This window comes from Aotus nancymaae, unplaced genomic scaffold (assembly GCF_030222135.1).
Source record: "Aotus nancymaae isolate 86718 unplaced genomic scaffold, 86718_ANA_hifiasm-v0.15.2.pri h1tg000092l, whole genome shotgun sequence".
Classification (NCBI taxonomy): domain Eukaryota; kingdom Metazoa; phylum Chordata; class Mammalia; order Primates; family Aotidae; genus Aotus; species Aotus nancymaae.
Genome location: NW_026988507.1, coordinates 4,234,530 through 4,254,599, shown reverse-complemented (window position 1 = coordinate 4,254,599; position 20,070 = coordinate 4,234,530). Strand labels below are relative to the sequence as shown.

The 20,070-nt window shown below is 36.9% G+C and overlaps 1 protein-coding gene across 1 annotated transcript in view; it reads left to right on the top strand.

Annotated features, from left to right (window-relative positions):
* The window catches only part of ARID2 (AT-rich interaction domain 2), a 185,380-nt gene that overhangs the window by 117,413 nt on the left and 47,897 nt on the right, over window positions 1-20,070 (top strand). The window contains exons 12-15 of the mRNA XM_012459083.3: window positions 8,186-8,267; window positions 10,448-10,582; window positions 11,190-11,386; window positions 11,656-14,519. Of these exons, the coding sequence (XP_012314506.2) occupies window positions 8,186-8,267; window positions 10,448-10,582; window positions 11,190-11,386; window positions 11,656-14,519 (3,278 nt within the window). The remainder of the gene's footprint in view (window positions 1-8,185; window positions 8,268-10,447; window positions 10,583-11,189; window positions 11,387-11,655; window positions 14,520-20,070) is intronic.

Sequence of the window (20,070 nt, the reverse complement as noted above, 5' to 3'; positions counted from 1 at the left end):
TCTTAGATATTACACATTCCAGGAGTAGCAGGATCAAGGTGAGCTCAGAGGAAGAATAATGTAATAGGAAAATTAAGTTGGGCAGGATGTAGAGTAATGTGGTGGTGGATTAAGCATTCACAGTAAGATAGCTGTAAGAATCCCAATAGGCATATTATTTGTGATTTTGGTCATGGAAAATTGACATGCCAAGAACAGATTATTCATATATTACCTTATAATTTTCTCAGGTGATCAACAGGATACAGAATACTAACATTCCTAAATCTTGGAACCAACACCACAGAATCAACAGCCTAGGAGAAGACACATACACATATGTATACACACACTTACAAGCATGTATACCTGCATTTATGCACCATTCCTAGTGTCTCTTAGCTCAATTTTCTTTAACTTAACTGTAATTATAGTGTAGACATGTCTAATAACCAGACTTCTCTTCAGTCCTTGAACTTCTTTCTCCTGGCTCATTATGAGTCATCATTTTTTATATTTTACCACTCTCAGCCTTTTTTTAGAGTGCTTTCTCTACCTTGGTTTGTCCTAAAAATACATCTTTCATCTCACCTACCCTTCCATTTCCTATCCTCTCACCTCCTGCTGTCCCCAAGACAATTCTCTTTCTTTGTATGTTTTGAATGGAGGATGCTCCTTTTCTTAACTGATCTGAATTCTCACTTTTCAATTAATACAGAGGCTGTGTAGAATCAATTTCTTCAACTTCTTACTCCTTCAGTTACAAACTTAGTAGCATCTGGACTCATTTTCCTTCAGCCTCTGCTTATTTCAGAAAGAGATGCTAATTTCTTCTGAAACTTGCTCTGAATATCAGTCTTTCCTATCTCCTTGATCCTGTATCTTAAACCTCTTTTTCTTTACTTACTTTTCCTTTTCAGCTAGAAATGCATTTAGTTCTCTCTCATCCTCCTTTGCTAGCCCCAAACCAGAAATTTCACTCTCCTTAATCTTTAGCCATCACATCCATTCACCAAATCTTGTTGAGTCTTCCTAAATACCTAGCCTTTACAATTGCCAATGCTTATGATTGAACTCTCATCATCTCTAGCTATCTGTTCTCACATTCATTCATGGTCCCAGTTTGTCTTCTACTCCAACTTGTAGTATGAAAATTATACACTTTATGCAAAGTATGTAATATGTTTCATATATTACATAGATTTCTATTTTGTCCTTCTGAAGTGTATGGTAGATTTTTGTCAGATGTTCACTAAACTAACTTGGATCCACCTAACAGAAGTGGACAAATAGCAGAAGGCACAAAATAAATAATTTTGACTGCCAGTTATTCAATGAACTTTCAACTACAGGTAATAGATGTTAAGCAGCCAATTCATATTGAGGAATCTTTGGTCAGAATATTAATGGTTTCTTAACCTTGATGAAGAAATGAAACAGTTCATATTGCTAGTTAAGTGGGTGGTGGGAATGTTTTTTATTATCAAAAAAGAAACTGAAGATTAAATTAATTGAGGGACACAAAGGAGCAGTGTTAGGGAAATTTATAAAACATCAGTGAATACTCAAAGGTAATTTGATGAAGACTATTTTTTGCTGTGTGGTTAGCCTTTGACCTTCACAGTTCTTTTGACCTCAACAAATGGACCTATTTCCCAACCTAAAATTTGGTCCTCATTTGGCAAATGAATGAATTTAAGCCTTGAGAGTTTATGGCTATTCATTTATATAGTAGTTCTTCATAGAGATGAGACTAGACCTCTAGGGATTGAAAAGAGTTAATTTCCAGCTGGAGAGCACTTTATTACTTGTGCTTTTCCTGAATGACAACTTTAAATTGTTTGATTGGTTATCCTTTGTGGTTTAGTTATTCCCCCACATAGTTTAATGCTGCTTTCTTATGGAATTATCATCTTTAAACTTTTTGCTCACTTCCCTCAGTCCCTTTGAAAACTTTTATTTATTTATTTTTTTACCCATTTTTAGGTTAACATCTAAATCTCTATCATAATTTAAATAGTTACAAAGTATGTATTTTCTTCATGTATATTAAACTACATTTTTAAAAGAAAATAATTACAGTGCTTTTTGCAACCAGTGGAATCTTGATACCCTCATTCATTTTTTAAAATACACAAACTTTAACCTCAGAAATTTTGCAACGTTCCTCTTTCACCTTTAACTCATATTCCAATATCCTCACAGAGTTTTATACTGACATAATACATTTTGTGTTTGATATTCTTTCATTCATCACCCTATCAATACCTTTTAGCTACAAAATAGACATTTTTAAAGTTGTCCAATTCTTTGTTCTATAAAGATCTAAATTTTTAAAATTTCATTTGGCCAGGCACTGTGGCTCACACCTGTAATCCCAGCACTTTGGGAGGCCAAGGCAGAAGGATCACTGGAGGCCAGGAGTTTGAGACTAGCCTGGCAACATAGGGAGACTCCATCTCTATAAAATCAGGGAAAAAATCATCTGAGCATGGTGATGCACATCTGTAGTCCCAGTCTGGGCCTAGGGAGTCAAAGACAGCAGTGAGCTATGACTGTGTCACTGCATCCACCTTGGGAAAAAGAACAAGACCCTATCTATCTATCTATACACACACACACACGTTTATATATGTGTGTGTATATATATATATGCATACACATATATTTTATCATTACAGGTTTTAGTAATAAATGTTACATCAAAGAGTAAATATGTTGTAAGTTTTTAAAATAATTATTAAAGAAGGCCAGGCATGGTGGCTCACACCTGTAATCCCAGCACTTTGGGAGGCTGAGGCAGGCAGATCATAAGGTCAGGAGTTCAAGACCAACCTGGCCAACATGGTGAAACCCTGTCTCTACTAAAAATGCAAAAATAAGCTGGTCATGGTGATGCGTGCCATAGTCCCAGCTACTCGGGAGGCTGAGGCAAGAGAATCACTTGAACCCAGGAGGCGGAGGTCACAGTGAGTCAAGATCACACCTCTGCACTCCAGCCTAGCAACAGAGTGAGACTCTGTCTCAAAGAAATAAAAGAAATTATTAAACAAAAATTTACTTGAAATCTGTCTCTTAATAAGATGAAGAAGACTCTTATTCTCTAGAAGCTATTAATTCAGTATATGTCTCAGTGACTATTATTGCTAGAACGAAACTGGAGTTAGTGTTAATTATATCTCTATTTCCCTTTTTATAGAAATAAATTTAAAAATCTAGTTTGCATCATTAAATAGATGAAAATAGACAGTTTGTTGAACTTCAGAATTAATCCAAAAAGTATTAAAGTTATTTTTTTACAATCATCTGAAAACTTGAGTTCGCCTTTGTTTTTGTTGAAATCAAAGAATTAACAAGTACCTGACTTGCTTGAGTATTTGTTGCTCAGTCATTAGAGGCTTTTTTTTTTTAAGTTTCTGGAAAATATATCAAAAAGATATTAACAAGATATAATTATAAATTATACTTGCTACTGTTTTACTTAGAGGCATCTTGTGTACCTGATACATTCAAGAAGTTTTAGCACAGTGATTCTCAAACCTTAGGGTGCATCAGAATCATCTGATAGACTTATTAAAATAAAGATTTCTGGGCTGCATACCCGAGTTTCTGGATCAGGTGGGACCTGAGATTTTTTTTTTTTTTCTTTTTTAAAGACATGGTCTCACTCTGTTGCCCAGGCTGGAGTGCAGTGGTGCTGTCTCAGCTCACTGTACCCTCTACCACTTGGGCTCAAGTCTCCTTCCACCTCAGCCTCCTAACTGGGACTAGAGGTAGCCACCACCACATCTGATGTGGTGGCTAATTTTTTTATTTTTTATAGAGATGATATATCACCATGTTGCCCAGGCTGGTCACAGAATTTTCATTTTTAACAAGTTCCCATAAGATGATGATGTTGCAGTCCAGGGACTGTATTTTGAGGATTATTGGGTTAGGAAAATTGAAGTATTCTTCATTTCAAGACCGGTACAATGTATTTGATGTTTAAGTGCTTTTTATCATATACTTCAAATATATTTTTGTGAAAATCTTAACACTGCAGATTTACCTCAGCTGATTTATGGAAAATGTCTGCCACGTAACCTAGTAACGATTGTTTTTATTAACAAAAGTCTCTTGCTTAATCAGACTCTTTCTGTTACTTTAGAAAAAGTCCAACTTTGTTTTTTTTTCAGTTCAAGGAAGTATGTTAGTATGTTACTATGACACCTTCTTTCCTTCAGAATTTTAACAGTTAAATGTGCCATGAGTTTGTAACTTGAATGAAATAAGATACCACCACCTTGTATACTTTTACTTTCTTTTTTTGTTGTTTTTGAGAAGGGATCTCACTCTGTCACCCAGACTGGAGTGCAGTGGTGCAATCACAACCTGGCTCACTGCAGCCTTGACCTCTCGAGCTCAATTGATCCCCCTACCTCAGGCTCTTGAGTAGTTGGGACTATAAGTACATGCCACCAAGTCTGGCTAAGTTTTGTATTTTTTGTAAGGACAGGATTTTACTATGTTGCCCAGGCAGTCTCAAACTCCTGGGATCAAGCAGTTCACTAACTTCAGCCTCCCAAAGTGCTGGGATTACAGTAACGAGCCACCACGTCTGGCCCACCTTTGATAATTCTTTAAAATATTTTCTGTACTTTATTTACACAGGATTCTGCCTCAGAAGTAATGCATTCTTTGAAAGTAGTTGAGGAGGCAAGGATATTAAGCAAAATTATCATTACTCTACAATATATCTGAATTCAGAACAAACCAAAGAGCCAGAATACCTAATTTCTAATGTCCAGCTTTGCCCTTAATTTTAATATATAAATATTGGAATTGACAGGAAGCTATACCAATAATAATTTGGTTAAGAGGCTACATGGACACTAATGTTTCTGATTCTCTCGTTAGTGTTCCACATGTTGTTACACCATAAGAATAATGTAGCTAACATTTATATAGTGCTTACTTTGTGCTAGACATTACTTTAAGTAACTTGTACATAATCTAATCCTTAACAACATATGAGGTTACTGTACTGTTACTTTTCTCCTTGTATAGAGAAGTTAAATTAATTTGCTTATGGTTACACAGCTAGCTAGTGAGTGATGGAACTCGCTGGCTTTAGATTTAACCATAATGCATAATACTGTAGGGCTATCAAAGATGGGTGAGAATTAAGTCATTTGATTCCAAAATAAGAGAAAAACAGTTATCAAAGAGGAGGTGATATTCTCGCAAATCAGTTTTAGGGAGAATACATAAAGTTGAGTGTCTGGAAATTGATTCAAAGTATAAGCACCTTCATTTGGAATGTCTTCAGGTGTCCTGAGGGCAGTGCCCCTCAGTTTGTAGCTACTTTTTATAGTAATTATGTTTCCAGTTTAAATTCCTATTTGTGATTTTATTCTTCTTTCTACATTGTTTATAAAGGCTTCTCACGATTTCAGTGTAATTTCTAATGTTTCATGAAATTGATTGCTAATTCATTCAGAAAATTTCAGTCTGAGTGGTATAAATGAAAAGTAAAGGGAAGATAGATTTCTACATAGTTTCAGGTCCTAGAATGTATTTTCTATATTAGTATTGTCAAGTTAGGAGAAGAAAAGAATAAGCTAAGATTGTCAACAGGAAAAATTGTTTTTGTTCTAACTGTTGCATTATCTCAAGCAGCATATAGTAGTATGGCTCTGAAATGTGACAGTCCTGGATTCAAATCCACACTTTTAAAAGAAGGCCTTCCAAGTATACCCAGGTCTGCTATCTCCACCATGTGTTCCTGCCTGAACTTAATCTCTGAGCTTTAGTTTTGTAATCTGTAAAGTAGGGATAATTAAACTTAGACTTAAAAGATTAAAATAAATAATGTAAATATAAATGTATTTATATGGAGTATGTATTTATTAAGTGGCTGCAATTAGCTGTTACCTCAAAAGAAAGCATGGGGCATTCATCAAAGGTCTTGATTGCCTCAGATCATTCACACATTTGGCTGTGCTATGGAGCTTGTCTAGTTCCAATAATTTAGAAATGAATTTGTTCTATTTGAGGGTTCTGAGAAGCTTTGCTAAAATATCATCTGAGAAAAATTGGGTATATTCTGTATGGTTTTTTGTTTGTTTGTTTGTTTGTTTGTTTTTGAGACGGAGTCTTGCTCTGTCGCCCAGGCTGGAGTTCAGTGGTGCGATCTTGGCTCACTGCAAACTCCACCTCCCAAGTTGAAGTGATTTTCGTGCCTCAGCCTCCCAAGCAGCTGGGACTACAGGTGTGTGCCACCACACCTAGCTAAGTTTTATATTTTTAGTAGAGACAGAGTTTCACCATATTGGCTAGGCTGATCTTGAGCTCCTGACCTCGTGATCCACCCGCCTCAGCCTTCCAAAGTGCTGGGATTACAGGCGTGAGCCACTGCCCCTGTCCTGTTCTGTATGTTTAAAAACTACATTGCAGGCTGAGTGTGGTGGCTCAAGCTTGTAATCCCAGCACTTTGGGAGGCTGAGGCAGGCAGATCACCTGAGGTCAGGAGTTTGAGACCTGCCTGACCAACATGGAGAAACCGTGTCTTTACTAAAAATACAAAATTAGCTAAGCATGGTGGTGCATGGCTATAATCCCAGCTACTCGGGAGGCTAAGGCAGGAGAATTGCTTGAACCCAGGAGGCGGAGGTTGTGGTGAGCCGAGATTGTGCCATTGCACTCCAGCCTGGGCAACAAGAGCGAAACGCTGTCCAAAAAAAAAAAAAACTACATTGCCATGTCACATAACAGGTTTTTTTTAAACCTACAAAGTAATGCTGATCTATAGTGATAAAGGATAACTAATTTTAATTTTAATTTACAAATATATGATTCAGACTTATAATTTATGATTTTTACTTTGTATTTTTCATAGTTTCTTTAGTTCCTTTATATAACATAGTAGAGAAGAAAAGATACCATACATCATTTTTCTACAGAGCTCTTCAACATGTTAGAAAATAATAAATGATTTACTTCATTTATTCATTGACCTTGAAACTTAAAATATGTCATAGATAAATTTGAGAAATTGTCTTAAGATTAATAGTTAGTACATTTTTATACAACCATGTTGCCTCTTTCAGAAAAAAAGTACAACTCAAATTTATTATTAAACAGATAACTTCTTTTTTTCCTCCTCAGAAAAATTACGGAAATCCTTTTTTGAATATAGGACTTTAAATTAGTTCACCTTTTGTTCACTGTATTCCAAAAATTTTATATGTGCCACTTACAGAGTTACTAATTTTTTTTTTTTTTGAGATGGAGTCTTGCCCTTTTGCTAGGATGGTGTACAGTGGTGCGATCTCAGCTCACAGCAACCTCTGCTTCCTGGGTTCAAGCGATTCTCCTGCCTCAGCCTCTCAAGTAGCTGGGATTATAGGCGAATGCCACCATGCCCAGCTAATTTTTTTTTTTTGAGACGGAGTTTCGCTCTTGATACCCAGGCTGGAGTGCAATGGCGCGATCTCGGCTCACCGCAACCTCCGCCTCCTGGGTTCAGGCAATTCTCCTGCCTCAGCCTCCTGAGTAGCTGGGATTACAGGCACGCGCCACCGTGCCCAGCTAATTTTTTGTATTAGTAGAGACGGGGTTTCACCATGTTGACCAGGATGGTTCGATCTCCTGACCCTACAATCCGCCTGCCTTGGCCTCCAAAGTGCAGAGATTATAGGCATGAGCCACCATGCCTGGCCTATTAATTTTTTAAATTAAGAAGTGAAGTTATAATTTCTGATGCATTCTGCTTCCATAACTAAACTAAAAGATGCTCAACTTACTTATGTGTTGAACTGTATGACCCTGAGCTAGTTTTTAAAATCACTTTGAGTATCAGTTTTCAATCTGTACCTACCTCACAGAAGAATTAAGTAAGCAGATATTATAAAGTATTTAGATCAATGTCTGGCCCATGGGAATAATAGAGGCTATATTAGCTCAATCATCCATATTAATTGTTATTGTTTGAATAATTGTGAGGTTAAACAAAATAGTTCATATGAATCTTCTAAGACAGTCCTGGTATGATATGTACTCCATTATATATTAGATTTGTTCTTAAATGTGTATACTTTCATATGTTTATGTACCTTTTAAAAAGGTATTCATTGTATTCATGGTTTTAATATACATAAAATAAGTATGGCATATAGTGACTAAGTTTTAAGTAATGATGTAGCTAATGCATTTTTTTCTTTAGCTTCCAGAGCAGTTGTAGCGCAGCATGTTGCTCCACCTCCAGGAATAGTGGAAATAGATAGTGAAAAGTTTGCTTGTCAGTGGTAAGTGGTTTATTTCTATTAAGGATTTATCCTTGGGAAGAGTAAAGCAAAGATAAAAAGGAAATGTATCGTACAGACATCCAGAATGTTTTATTCTGTGTTTCTTTTTAGTAGAGTAGAATATAATTTATAGAAAGAAAGGACACTGTAAAATCACATTCCTTGTATATTGAAATAATTTGAAAGAAAAATATTCGTCAGAATTTTCAGAATTAAAATAGTATGACAATTTCATTAAATTATACCATTTAACTTTTTTCAGAGTAAAATTTGTGTTAAAAAGTTACCTTTCACTTTGTAGAAAGTACAGTTTGTCAGGTTACCAAATTTGTTCTTCTAAAATTAACATTTTGTTAAAACTGAATTGAACTGACCTTAAGAAAATAAAGCCAGGTAGTTTTCAATGTCTCTTCTCTTCCATCTAAAGCGAAACTTCTTATTTATTAACAATTTTTTGGCTGTGTGAATAGTAGAGGGAAATTAATCAAATGATAGAATAAAAATAAGTAGCTTGACAATAATATTTCCTTGAAAAGATTGTATAGTCATATCTCTGCCACTTTCTGAAAAAAAACAAATGTAGAGTTTTAAAAATTTCACTTGTTATGGATAGTTGTCTCAGCATTAGTATGAAATTCAACTTAAATTCTTTAGGAGATTAACAGATTGAAGTACACAATCATTTCCAATGATATATCAATTTAAAAATTTCTTTTCTTGATTCCTTTTCTGCCGTTCTCTAACATTATTTTCTCCCATTTCATGCTCATGTCACTCTCTGTTCCGTATTTTTGGTGCTTTCATACATGTCTTTGTTCCTGTGACAGTTTTCTCCAGACTTTTCTACGGTTTATGGTTTTAAATATCTCTAATTGTTTGCTTTTTCCTCACCTTCTATATTTTTAAACATTGGTCCCTTATACTTGAATCTTTTCCAATAATATTTGGAAATGTTTGTCTTCTCCATTGCAACCAGAATGAAGTTTTTATATCTATTCTTTTTGCAATTTCAGTACAGACAGAATTATGAAAGTTGGAAAGAATACACACCGTAACCACTATAAAATATGTGTGTGTTAAGCATAGATACAGTCTTATAAATCCCAGTTGCATGCTCCTGCTAGTTCTTGGAAAAAGGGAAGGGAATCATTTTATAGGTTTTTTTTTTAAATCATAATTACTATTTGATTTAGTTTTTCAGCAACAGCTAAGTTTGGCCTATTGTACATAGTGAATTATGGAAAGAGCCTATCAGGGTAATTAGGCCTCCATTCCCAATTTATAGGTAAAGTTCATTTTAAGAAAAAGACAAAATGAAGTTTGAATTCGTTTGTAATGGATTAGCAAATTAAAAGTGTTTTTGAAGCCAAGCCCAGTGGCTCACACCTGTAATCCCACCACTTTGAGAGGTGAGGTGAGTGGAAGGTCAGGAGATTGAGACTACCCTGGCTAACATGGTGAAACTCCGTCTCTATTAAAAATACAAAAAAATTAGCTGGGCATGCCTGTAGTCGGGAAACAGGAGGCTGAGGCAGAAGGATCACTTGAACCCAGGAAACGGAGGGTGCAGTGAGCCGAGATCACGCCACTGCAGTCCATCCAGCCTGGGTGACAGAGCGAGAATCCGTCTCAAAAAAAAAAAAAAAAAAAGTGTCATTGTTTTAGGAAGTAGCTGAAAAGTTTGGATACATTTTCTAAAGGAATTTGATCCAAAAACCAAGAAAAGTTTAACCTTACTTCAGTTTCCCCCATTTTCTTCAGCTCTAATGCAAATAGCTCATAATTGGGAACTTATTTTATGATTACTATATGACAGGATCCCGAATAGATATTCACTAAATAAAACTATTTCTTGTAGAACATTTGTTGCTGATCAGGTGCTCACAACCCTGCTCTCACTGGGATGTGAACATAGTTTTTATATTTGTTGTCAGTGACATTTTTAATACTAAAATAAGTGTGTTAATCTCTTGATTTAATCTGAAATTTAGCATATATCCTTGGTACTAACATATGAGTCAGTGAAATTTGATTAGAAAGTACTAACGTATGACTCAGTGCAATTTGATTAGTTGGTTTAATTATTAGTTTTAACACATTGCTTCCACATGGCTTTAGTAAATTTAAATATAGACTTTCCTAGAATGTATTGTATAATGCTTAATTTTCTCCTCTTTTAGGCTAAATGCTCATTTTGAAGTAAATCCAGATTGTTCTGTTTCTCGAGCAGAAATGTATTCTGAATACCTCTCAACTTGCAGTAAATTAGCTCGTGGTGGAATCCTAACATCAACTGGATTTTATAAATGTCTTAGGTAGGATGCTTAGTTCTTTAAATAAAGTCCATTTACATCACTTACAACATCTCTTACTCTTTAAAGAAAATACCAAATATGTATCTAGTTTTAAATATCTCTACTACTAGAAATTTTGGATGGATAGGTTATATAGTGTGGTGGAGGTTTAAATAAAAAGCAATTTCAGAAATCACATCTGGTGCTTGTATTGGAACATTATGGGATTTATCAAATAAAAGGAAGAAATGAAGTTTACTTTTTCTCCCTACTTTTTCACGTTAAAGACATGACTTTATATCTTTTTAATGTTGCGTAATAGTATAAAATATTATCTTCAATACAAAGACTTTTTGATATTTTGCAAAGTTCATAAAAATAGGTATCTTTTATTAGTTATAGGGTGGAATTGTTTAAAACCCAGCAACATTGTTAATAAATAGTGATTTTTTTAATTGGAGGAGTAATCTTTTGTATTTCTTTCTCTGCTTCCCATCCTTGTAAAATATAACTATGAATCATATTGATTCATACATAAGTAAACGTACTGCTATTGTTCATGTAAACATAATGTTAGAAGTCAGTGTGATAGTCATCAGAACTTACTGATTATGTATGTACTTTACAGAACGGTCTTTCCGAATCATACAGTGAAGAGAGTGGAGGATTCCAGTAACAACGGGCAGGCTCATATTCATGTGGTAGGAGTAAAACGGAGGGCTATCCCACTTCCCATTCAGATGTACTATCAGCAGCAACCAGTTTCTACTTCTGTTGTTCGTGTTGATTCTGTTCCGGATGTATCTCCCACTCCTTCACCTGCAGGTGTTAATTTTTATTGTATTTTTAAAGTATTACTGATTTAATAATAAAACTGAATGAAAAATATATATTCTATGCATTTTAAATGTGTAAGTTTACTTTGTTTCTCCAGTAGCATTTTCTTACTTGGTCTATTATTTTATCACATACATATGATTCAAAATTGTTGCATGTTAATTTCTTAAAACTATTTTCTCTTAAGTAAGGTAATTCCTACTTGTGGCTTTTCAGTCATTTCATTTGGAATTTTGATGTTTTCTTCATATTTTCAGGAATCCCTCATGGATCACAAACCATAGGAAACCATTTTCAGAGGACTCCTGTTACCAACCAATCTTCAAATTTGACTGCAACACAAATGTCTTTTCCAGTACAAGGTGTTCATACTGTGGCACAGACTGTTTCAAGAATTCCACCAAATCCTTCAGTTCATACCCACCAGCAACAAAATGCTCCAGTGACTGTCATTCAAAATAAAGCTCCAATTCCTTGTGAAGTAGTTAAGGCTACAGTTATCCAGAATTCCATACCCCAGACAACAGTTCCTGTTAGTATTGCTGTTGGAGGAGGACCCCCACAGAGTTCTGTGGTTCAGAATCATAGTACAGGGCCACAACCTGTTACAGTTGTGAATTCTCAGACATTGCTTCACCATCCATCTGTAATTCCACAACAGTCTCCATTACACACAGTGGTACCAGGACCGATCCCTTCAGGCACTCCTGTTACAGTAATTCAGCAAGCTGTCCCACAGAGTCATATATTTGGCAGAGTACAGAACATACCAGCTTGTACTTCTACAGTTTCACAGGGTCAACAGTTAATCACCACATCACCCCAACCTGTGCAAAATTCATCTCAACAGACATCAGCTGGTAGCCAGTCACAAGATACTGTTATCATAGCACCCCCACAATACGTAACAACTCCTGCATCCAATATTGTCTCAGCAACTTCTGTACAGAATTTTCAGGTAACTACAGGACAAATGGTTACCATTGCTGGTGTCCCAAGTCCACAACCCTCAAGGGTAGGCTTTCAGAACATTGCACCAAAACCTCTCCCTTCTCAGCAAATTTCATCAACAGTAGTACAGCAGCCTATTCAACAACCACAGCAGCCAACCCAACAAAGTGTAGTAATTGTAAGCCAGCCAGCTCAACAAGGTCAGACTTATGCACCAGCCATTCATCAAATTGTTCTTGCTAATCCAGCAGCTCTTCCGACTGGTCAGACAGTTCAGCTAACTGGACAACCTAACATAACTCCATCATCTTCACCATCACCTGTCCCAGCTACTAATAACCAAGTCCCTACTGCCATGTCATCTTCTTCCACCTCTCAATCACAGGGACCACCTCCTACTGTCAGTCAAATGTTATCTGTGAAAAGGCAGCAACAGCAGCAGCATTCACCAGCACCCCCACCACAGCAGGTACAAGTACAAGTTCAGCAGCCCCAACAAGTACAGATGCAAGTTCAACCTCAGCAGTCGAATGCAGGAGTTGGTCAGCCTGCTTCTGGTGAGTCGAGTCTGATTAAACAGCTTCTGCTTCCGAAACGTGGTCCTTCAACACCAGGTGGTAAGCTTATTCTCCCAGCTCCACAGATTCCTCCCCCTAATAATGCAAGAGCGCCTAGCCCTCAGGTGGTCTATCAGGTGGCCAGTAACCAAGCCGCAGGTTTTGGAGTGCAGGGGCAAACTCCAGCTCAGCAGCTATTGGTTGGGCAGCAAAATGTTCAGTTGGTCCAAAGTGCAATGCCACCCACAGGGGGAGTACAAACTGTGCCCATTTCAAACTTACAAATATTGCCAGGCCCACTGATCTCAAATAGCCCAGCAACCATTTTCCAAGGGACTTCTGGCAACCAGGTAACCATAACAGTTGTGCCAAATACAAGTTTTGCAACTGCAACCGTGAGTCAGGGAAATGCAACTCAGCTCATTGCTCCAGCAGGAATTACCATGAGTGGAACGCAACCAGGAGTTGGACTTCCAGTGCAAACGCTTCCAGCCACTCAAGCATCTCCTGCTGGACAATCATCCTGTACTACTGCTACTCCCCCATTCAAAGGTGATAAAATAATTTGTCAAAAGGAGGAGGAAGCAAAGGAAGCAACAGGTTTACATGTTCATGAACGTAAAATTGAAGTCATGGAGAACCCGTCCTGCCGACGAGGAACCACAAACACCAGCAATGGGGATACAAAGGAAAATGAAATGCAGGTGGGAAGTCTTTTAAATGGGAGAAAGTACAGTGACTCAAGTCTACCTCCTTCAAACTCAGGGAAAATTCAAAGTGAGACTAATCAGTGCTCACTAATCAGTAATGGGCCGTCAATGGAATTAGGTGAGAATGGAGCATCTGGAAAACAGAACTCAGAACAAATAGACATGCAGGATATCAAAAGTGATTTGAAAAAACCGCTAGTTAATGGAATCTGTGATTTTGATAAAGGAGATGGTTCTCATTTAAGCAAAAACATTCCAAATCACAAAACTTCCAATCATGTAGGAAATGGTGAGATATCTCCAATGGAACCGCAAGGGACTTTAGATGTCACTCAGCAAGATACTGCCAAAGGTGATCAACTAGAAAGAATTTCTAATGGACCTGTATTAACTTTGGGTGGTTCATCATCTGTGAGCAGTATACAGGAGGCTTCAAATGTGGCAACACAGCAATTTAGTGGTAGTGATTTGCCTAATGGACCTCTAGCTTCCTGTTTGAATTCAGATGTGCCTCAGCAACGCCCAAGTGTAGTTGTCTCACCACATTCTACAACCTCTGTTATACAGGGACATCAAATCTTAGCAGTTCCCGACTCAGGATCAAAAGTGTCCCCTTCTCCTGCCCTATCATCTGACGTTCGGTCTACAAATGGCACAGCAGAATGCAAAACTGTAAAGAGGCCAGCAGAGGATAATGATAGGGAAACAGTCACAGGAATTCCAAATAAAGTAGGAGTTAGAATTGTTACAATCAGTGACCCCAACAATGCTGGCTGTAGTGCAACAATGGTTGCTGTGCCAGCTGGAGCAGATCCAAGCACTGTAGCTAAAGTAGCAATAGAAAGTGCTGTTCAGCAAAAACAACAGCATCCACCAACATACGTACAGAATATGGTCCCACAGGTAAGTTATTCTATGATCGCATTTCTCTTATTATAAAATTTCTGATCTGTAAATAAGGTTTTAGAGAGAAATGCACTGTTTTTCATGTCTCACCTTGAAAAGTTACTGTATCAGCTCACTTGTATCCAAGCTCTCCTGTTCTTTTTCTCTGGTTATATAATATTAGTTTTCAATTTTAGCACATGATTTAAAGAATCTTTCAATTTTGTTATAGATTCAAACTAATAATTTTGTAGGCTCAAGGTAGAGAAGCAGTTGCTAATCTAACATCTTTTGGAGAATTTAAAAAATGTATATTAATCTCTTTTGTGAGTATACTGCACAGGGGTTGGGGGAATGGTGGTCCTAAGAGTACTCTAAATGGGGATTTCTGTATTTGATTTTGACCTGAGTGTGTTTTTGTGGCCCCTTTAACAGTACTTTTTGTAATAAGGATGAATCTTGTAATAACTTTATCAATCGTATTCTTTTTGCATTTATGTATTGAATTAGCCTCCTTTAGTGTTAAAAAAGTATTTATTGTAATTTCTGTTTGTTTCAGGTATTCTGATACTTTTTTCTGTTTCTTACTCCTTTGCTTTACTGTCATATTCCTGCTCTTCTCTTTTTAATGCCTAATATTCCATCTCTGCATGCCTTAGTAAATACAAGTATTTTCTAAAATCAGCACTACTAAATTGAGGGTCCAATCAGGCTATAAAGATTTTAACTACAATCTCATATGCTCTTTCTACTGAAATCATGGATTCTCTTAACAGTTGTCACCACCTATTTCCTGGATCACTTTCACTCTGTTTTTTTTTTTTTTTTTCATTCCTGCCTAGCCAGAACCTTCTGTGACTACTGCCAACTCTGCTAGCACAGTTCTGGCTTGAGTTTCTTCTGTATGCTTACGGTGATGACAGCAGATATATATGGCCATTGTTGGCATTAGTACCAAACCTAGGTGTGGGCAGCAGCCAAATGGAAAGTACAAGAACAAAAGGAAGAGCCCCTTGCTTCAGAACAGTTATTGCTGTTGCAATTGCTGATGGATATTACTAATATGCATCTTTCTTCATATGAATGAATAAAGTTGCCTTCTTGAAGTGAAGTTCCAAAAAAAAAAAAAGGATAAAGTTGGTCAGTGCTGCTGTGGGGCATAATAAGATTTTAATTTATATATTTATATTGTCTGGATCTAATTTAGAGTGACTAAACTGTGTATTCTTTAGGGCAGGGGTCCCCAATCCCTGGGCCACGGACCAGTCCGTGGCCCATTACGAACCGCGCCACACAGCCGGAAGTGAGTGGCAGGTGAGCGAGTGAAGGTTCATCTGTATTTACTTACAGCCGCTCCCCATCACTCACATTATCTCCTGAGCTTTGTCTCCTGTCAGATCAGTGGCAGCATTAGAGTCTCATAGGAGCACAAGCCCTGTCATGACTGTGCATGTAAGGGATCCAGGTTGCGTGCTCCTTATGAGAATCTAATGCCTGATGATCTGTCACTGTCTCCCATCACCCCCAGATGGGACCATCTAGTTGCAGGAAAACAAGCTCAGGGCTCCCACTGATTCTACATTATGGTGAGTTGTATAATTATTTCGTTATATATTACAGTATAATAATATAAATAAAGTGCTCAATAAATGTAATGTGCTTGAATCACCCCAAAACCATCTCCTCACTTCCTGGTCTGTGGAAAAATTGTCTTCCATGAAACCAGTCCCTGGTGCCAAAAAGGTTGGAGACTTCTGCTTTGAGGGATGTTATATACCTGGCAATAATTAATCCTGAGATGGAAAATACTATATCATTTTTCTTCAAACAAGCTTCCACATGTTGAGTTTTTCACTTAAACACATTTTTTCAAGTAGTGCATGCAATGTCGAGTATATAGTAGACATTCCCTAGTTAGGTTTTTCCTCTTATATTTAATAATTTCCCATTTCACCTTGATTATGTGCCTGTCTTTCCTCTTAGAGACCTTTACAATCCTAAATAGTTATAACAGACCAAATTAGAGAGAAACTATATCACTATGGAATCGTTTGATCAACACTCATTTTTTTGTGCCCTTAATCTTCCATTGTGGTTGTAGTCAGTAATATCACAATTACAAAGAATGAACAATAATACTAGCTAAGATGAGGACATGTGGTAGGGACTTTATACTAGAGCAGTTTCTCGTTTAATCCTCACACAACCTTATTAGGTAAAAATTATTATAAAGATGAGGACTCAAGATGGCTAATAACTTACCCAAGGTTACCAACTAATATGAGGTGGTATCAGTACAGAAACCTGGGTGTATCTGAAACCAAAACTCATGCTTTTAACCCATTAACCTTTCTTCTCTCCACTATTCTAGAAGATTTCTTTATAAAGCTCTACAAAGCCTTTTTTTTAAAATCTAACATATTGATGATTTGAGCTGTTCTGTTAGAAGATGTTAGTTCTATTAAATGATCATTTTAGGACATTAGTGCTAAAACTCATTGATTATTTGAACTGTAGTGTTAAAGGATGTTCTACTAAATAATTTTAGGACATTAATGCTAAAATGCTTTACCTAGCACATTGGACATATATGTAGTTAAGTCAGGCCAAACAATCAATACATTTTGTTCCTAATCTGAAAAAATGTCTATTAAACTTCCTTACATTCTCACAAAGAATATAGTTTATTTAAAATAAGTACATTCTTTATTTCTAAAACTGTTATTTTTTTGTCTTGTAGAAATTAAAATCTTTGCAAAGGAAAAGATGTAGCATGCATGGTGTCTATTAGAATGAGAATAACAAAAACAGCATTCTTATATATACCACTTGGCCCCGTGCCTGCTCCATATATGGGCACTTAGTAATGGGGAAGATATGCTTTATCTTTATATAAAAGATGAAGTACCTATTGGGGCTAAATATTTTTTAACAGACAAAAATATTAACTGTTCAAGATGGCATTAAGTTTCTTTGGAATAGAAGGCTGTTGGGCCTTCTGAAGAGCATGTGAATTAATAGAAAGCCATTTCCATTATTGCTCCTATGCTTTAAATTTCTTTCTTTTTCGGGTGGGGAAGACAGCGTCTCACTCTGTTGACCAGGCTAGAGTACATTGGTGCAATCACAGCTCACTGTAGCCTCGACCTCCTTGACTCAAGTAATCCTTCCACCTCAGCCTCCCAAGACTGTAGCTGGGAGCACAGGCACATACTGCCATGCCCAGCTAATTTGTTTTATTTTTGTAGAGATGGGATCTCTCTCTGTTGCCCAGGCTGGTCTTAAACTCCTAGTAGATGTGAATGATTCTCCCGCCTTGGCCTCCCAAAGTGCTGGGATTATAGATGTGAGCCACAGTGTTTAAATTTCTTTATATACTCTTTTTTTTTTGAGATGGAGTCTTACTCTGTCGTCCAGGCTGGAGTGCAGTGGTGCGATCTTGGCTCACTGCAACCTCTGCCTCCTGGGTTCAAGTGATTCTTCTGCCTCAGTCTCCTGAGTAGCCGGGATTACAGGTGCCCACCACCAAGCCAAGCTGAATTTTTGTATTTTTAGTAGAGACTGGGTTTCACCGTGTTGGTCAGGCTGGTCTCGAACTCCTGACCTCATGATCTGCCCACCTCAGCCTCCCAAAGTGCTGGGATTATAGGCGTGGAGCCACTGTGCCCAGCCAAATTTCTTTATATACTCTAAAGTTGCATGTTAGACCTTGGTTTAATACTGTTTTATTCACTATTTGAATTGATAGCTTAAAGGAGTAGAGGATTTTAAATGTGATTTTTGGAGAAAACTTGTTATTTTACAATTTCAAGGGGTCTAGGGATGTTAAGGAGGTACTTGCACCCCAGTAAGGAATTTCCAGACTTGAAGAATGCTCAGGGCTGGAAAGAGTGCAGGAAAGTGTCCCTACCAAGAAGGAACAACAAGTAATCCTTTCTAATGCCATTATAATTCATGTTTTTTCTTCTCAGTTTTGTTTCTTCCATCCTCCATTAATCAGCTATATTAATTTTATTACAGAAAAAAACAGCAACAAGTAAAAAGAATATATGTGAAAGTAAATGATACAGCCATTGATTTTATATTTAAGTAGTATTTAGCTGGACAGTTGATAAAAAATATAAAATAAGTTGTACTTATTTCAGGGCACATTTCTTTATTGGTATTTCAAATGTAATAATTGCAAGTTGAAGCACAATTTATAGGATATTGGTTCCAGAAGCCCTGCCCTGTTCCTCTTTCATGAATTGGTATCTCTTGGAAACATATTGGCTAAATGGCATATTAAAAATCAAAATGAATTTACAAAATGAAAGAAACTTAGATATAAAAACTTAAGACTGGTTTTTTTTCAGGATCATACAAAATGTGTGTTGAACATAATCTGTCAGTTATCTGTTAATCCCATAATCTGATAACATGCCAAATTCTTACACATAAAAATAGTTTACTTAAGGATGTACATATTTATGATATTTAACATATGCCTTGCCTCAATTCAGAATGTGAATCATTTCTGATAATGGTACTGTGTAACATGGAATATTGGTATCTTACTGGTAAAGAGCTTGAGAAGGTTACTCAACCCATCAGAAAGCAGATTGGTAGCCTCGGGGCAGCATTTAGTTGTAGCCATAAAAGAACAGTTTAGCAAGACCCATAAGAATATCATTTATGTTTTTCTAAGAGTACTGCCACTCAGATTTGCAGACCAGTAGTATATTATAAAACCTAGGAAAAGTATTACGTAACTTTTTTGTTTGTATTTTAATGTGTTCTTATAAAGCAGGGTTGGCATATACTGATGATCTAAATTTATACTTAATAAGAGGAAAAAACTTGGCAATTTAAGAAAACGAGGGAATATTAGAGCTGAAAGGGTCTTTGATACTATCTTGGCCAAAACTCCTACTTCTAAGAGTTGAAACAAATTGCCCACATTCACAAAAATTCTCTTTCCCAGTGATTTCTATTAATGCCTTAATTTTCTTCTCTAAAGACTTATACATTTAGCTAAATGCATCCCTGTCTCCCTCTCTCTTTTTTTATATATTTTTAATTATTATTATACGAAACCTCTCTCTATTGCCTAGAGTGGAGTGCTGTGGTGCACTTTTGGCTCACTGTGACCTCTGCCTCTTGGGCTTAAGCAATCCTCCCACCTCAGCCCCCTGGGTAGCTGACACTACAGGTGCATGCCACCACACCTGCCTAATTTTTGTATTTTCTGTAGAGGCAAGGTTTGACCATGTTGCCCAGGCTGGTCTCAAACTTTTGGGCTCAAGTGATCCTTCTACCTTGGCCTCCCGAAGTGCTGGCATTACAGGCATGAGCCATCGTGCCTGGCCTAGCTAAAGGTATCTCTTTTATATCACAGTCAGAGTAAATACAATTCTTGTTCCTTACAAGGTTTTGGAAAGTGTCTTTCCTTCTCACCTCTTCTTTAGAATGCTCTTTCCCAGTTCCTTCAATTTAATTTTAGGTGTCATGGTGTCTGGTTTATTCACCATCCTATTTATCTCGACCACAGAAGATACAGCTACTCAGGAGGCAGAGGTGGGAAGATTGC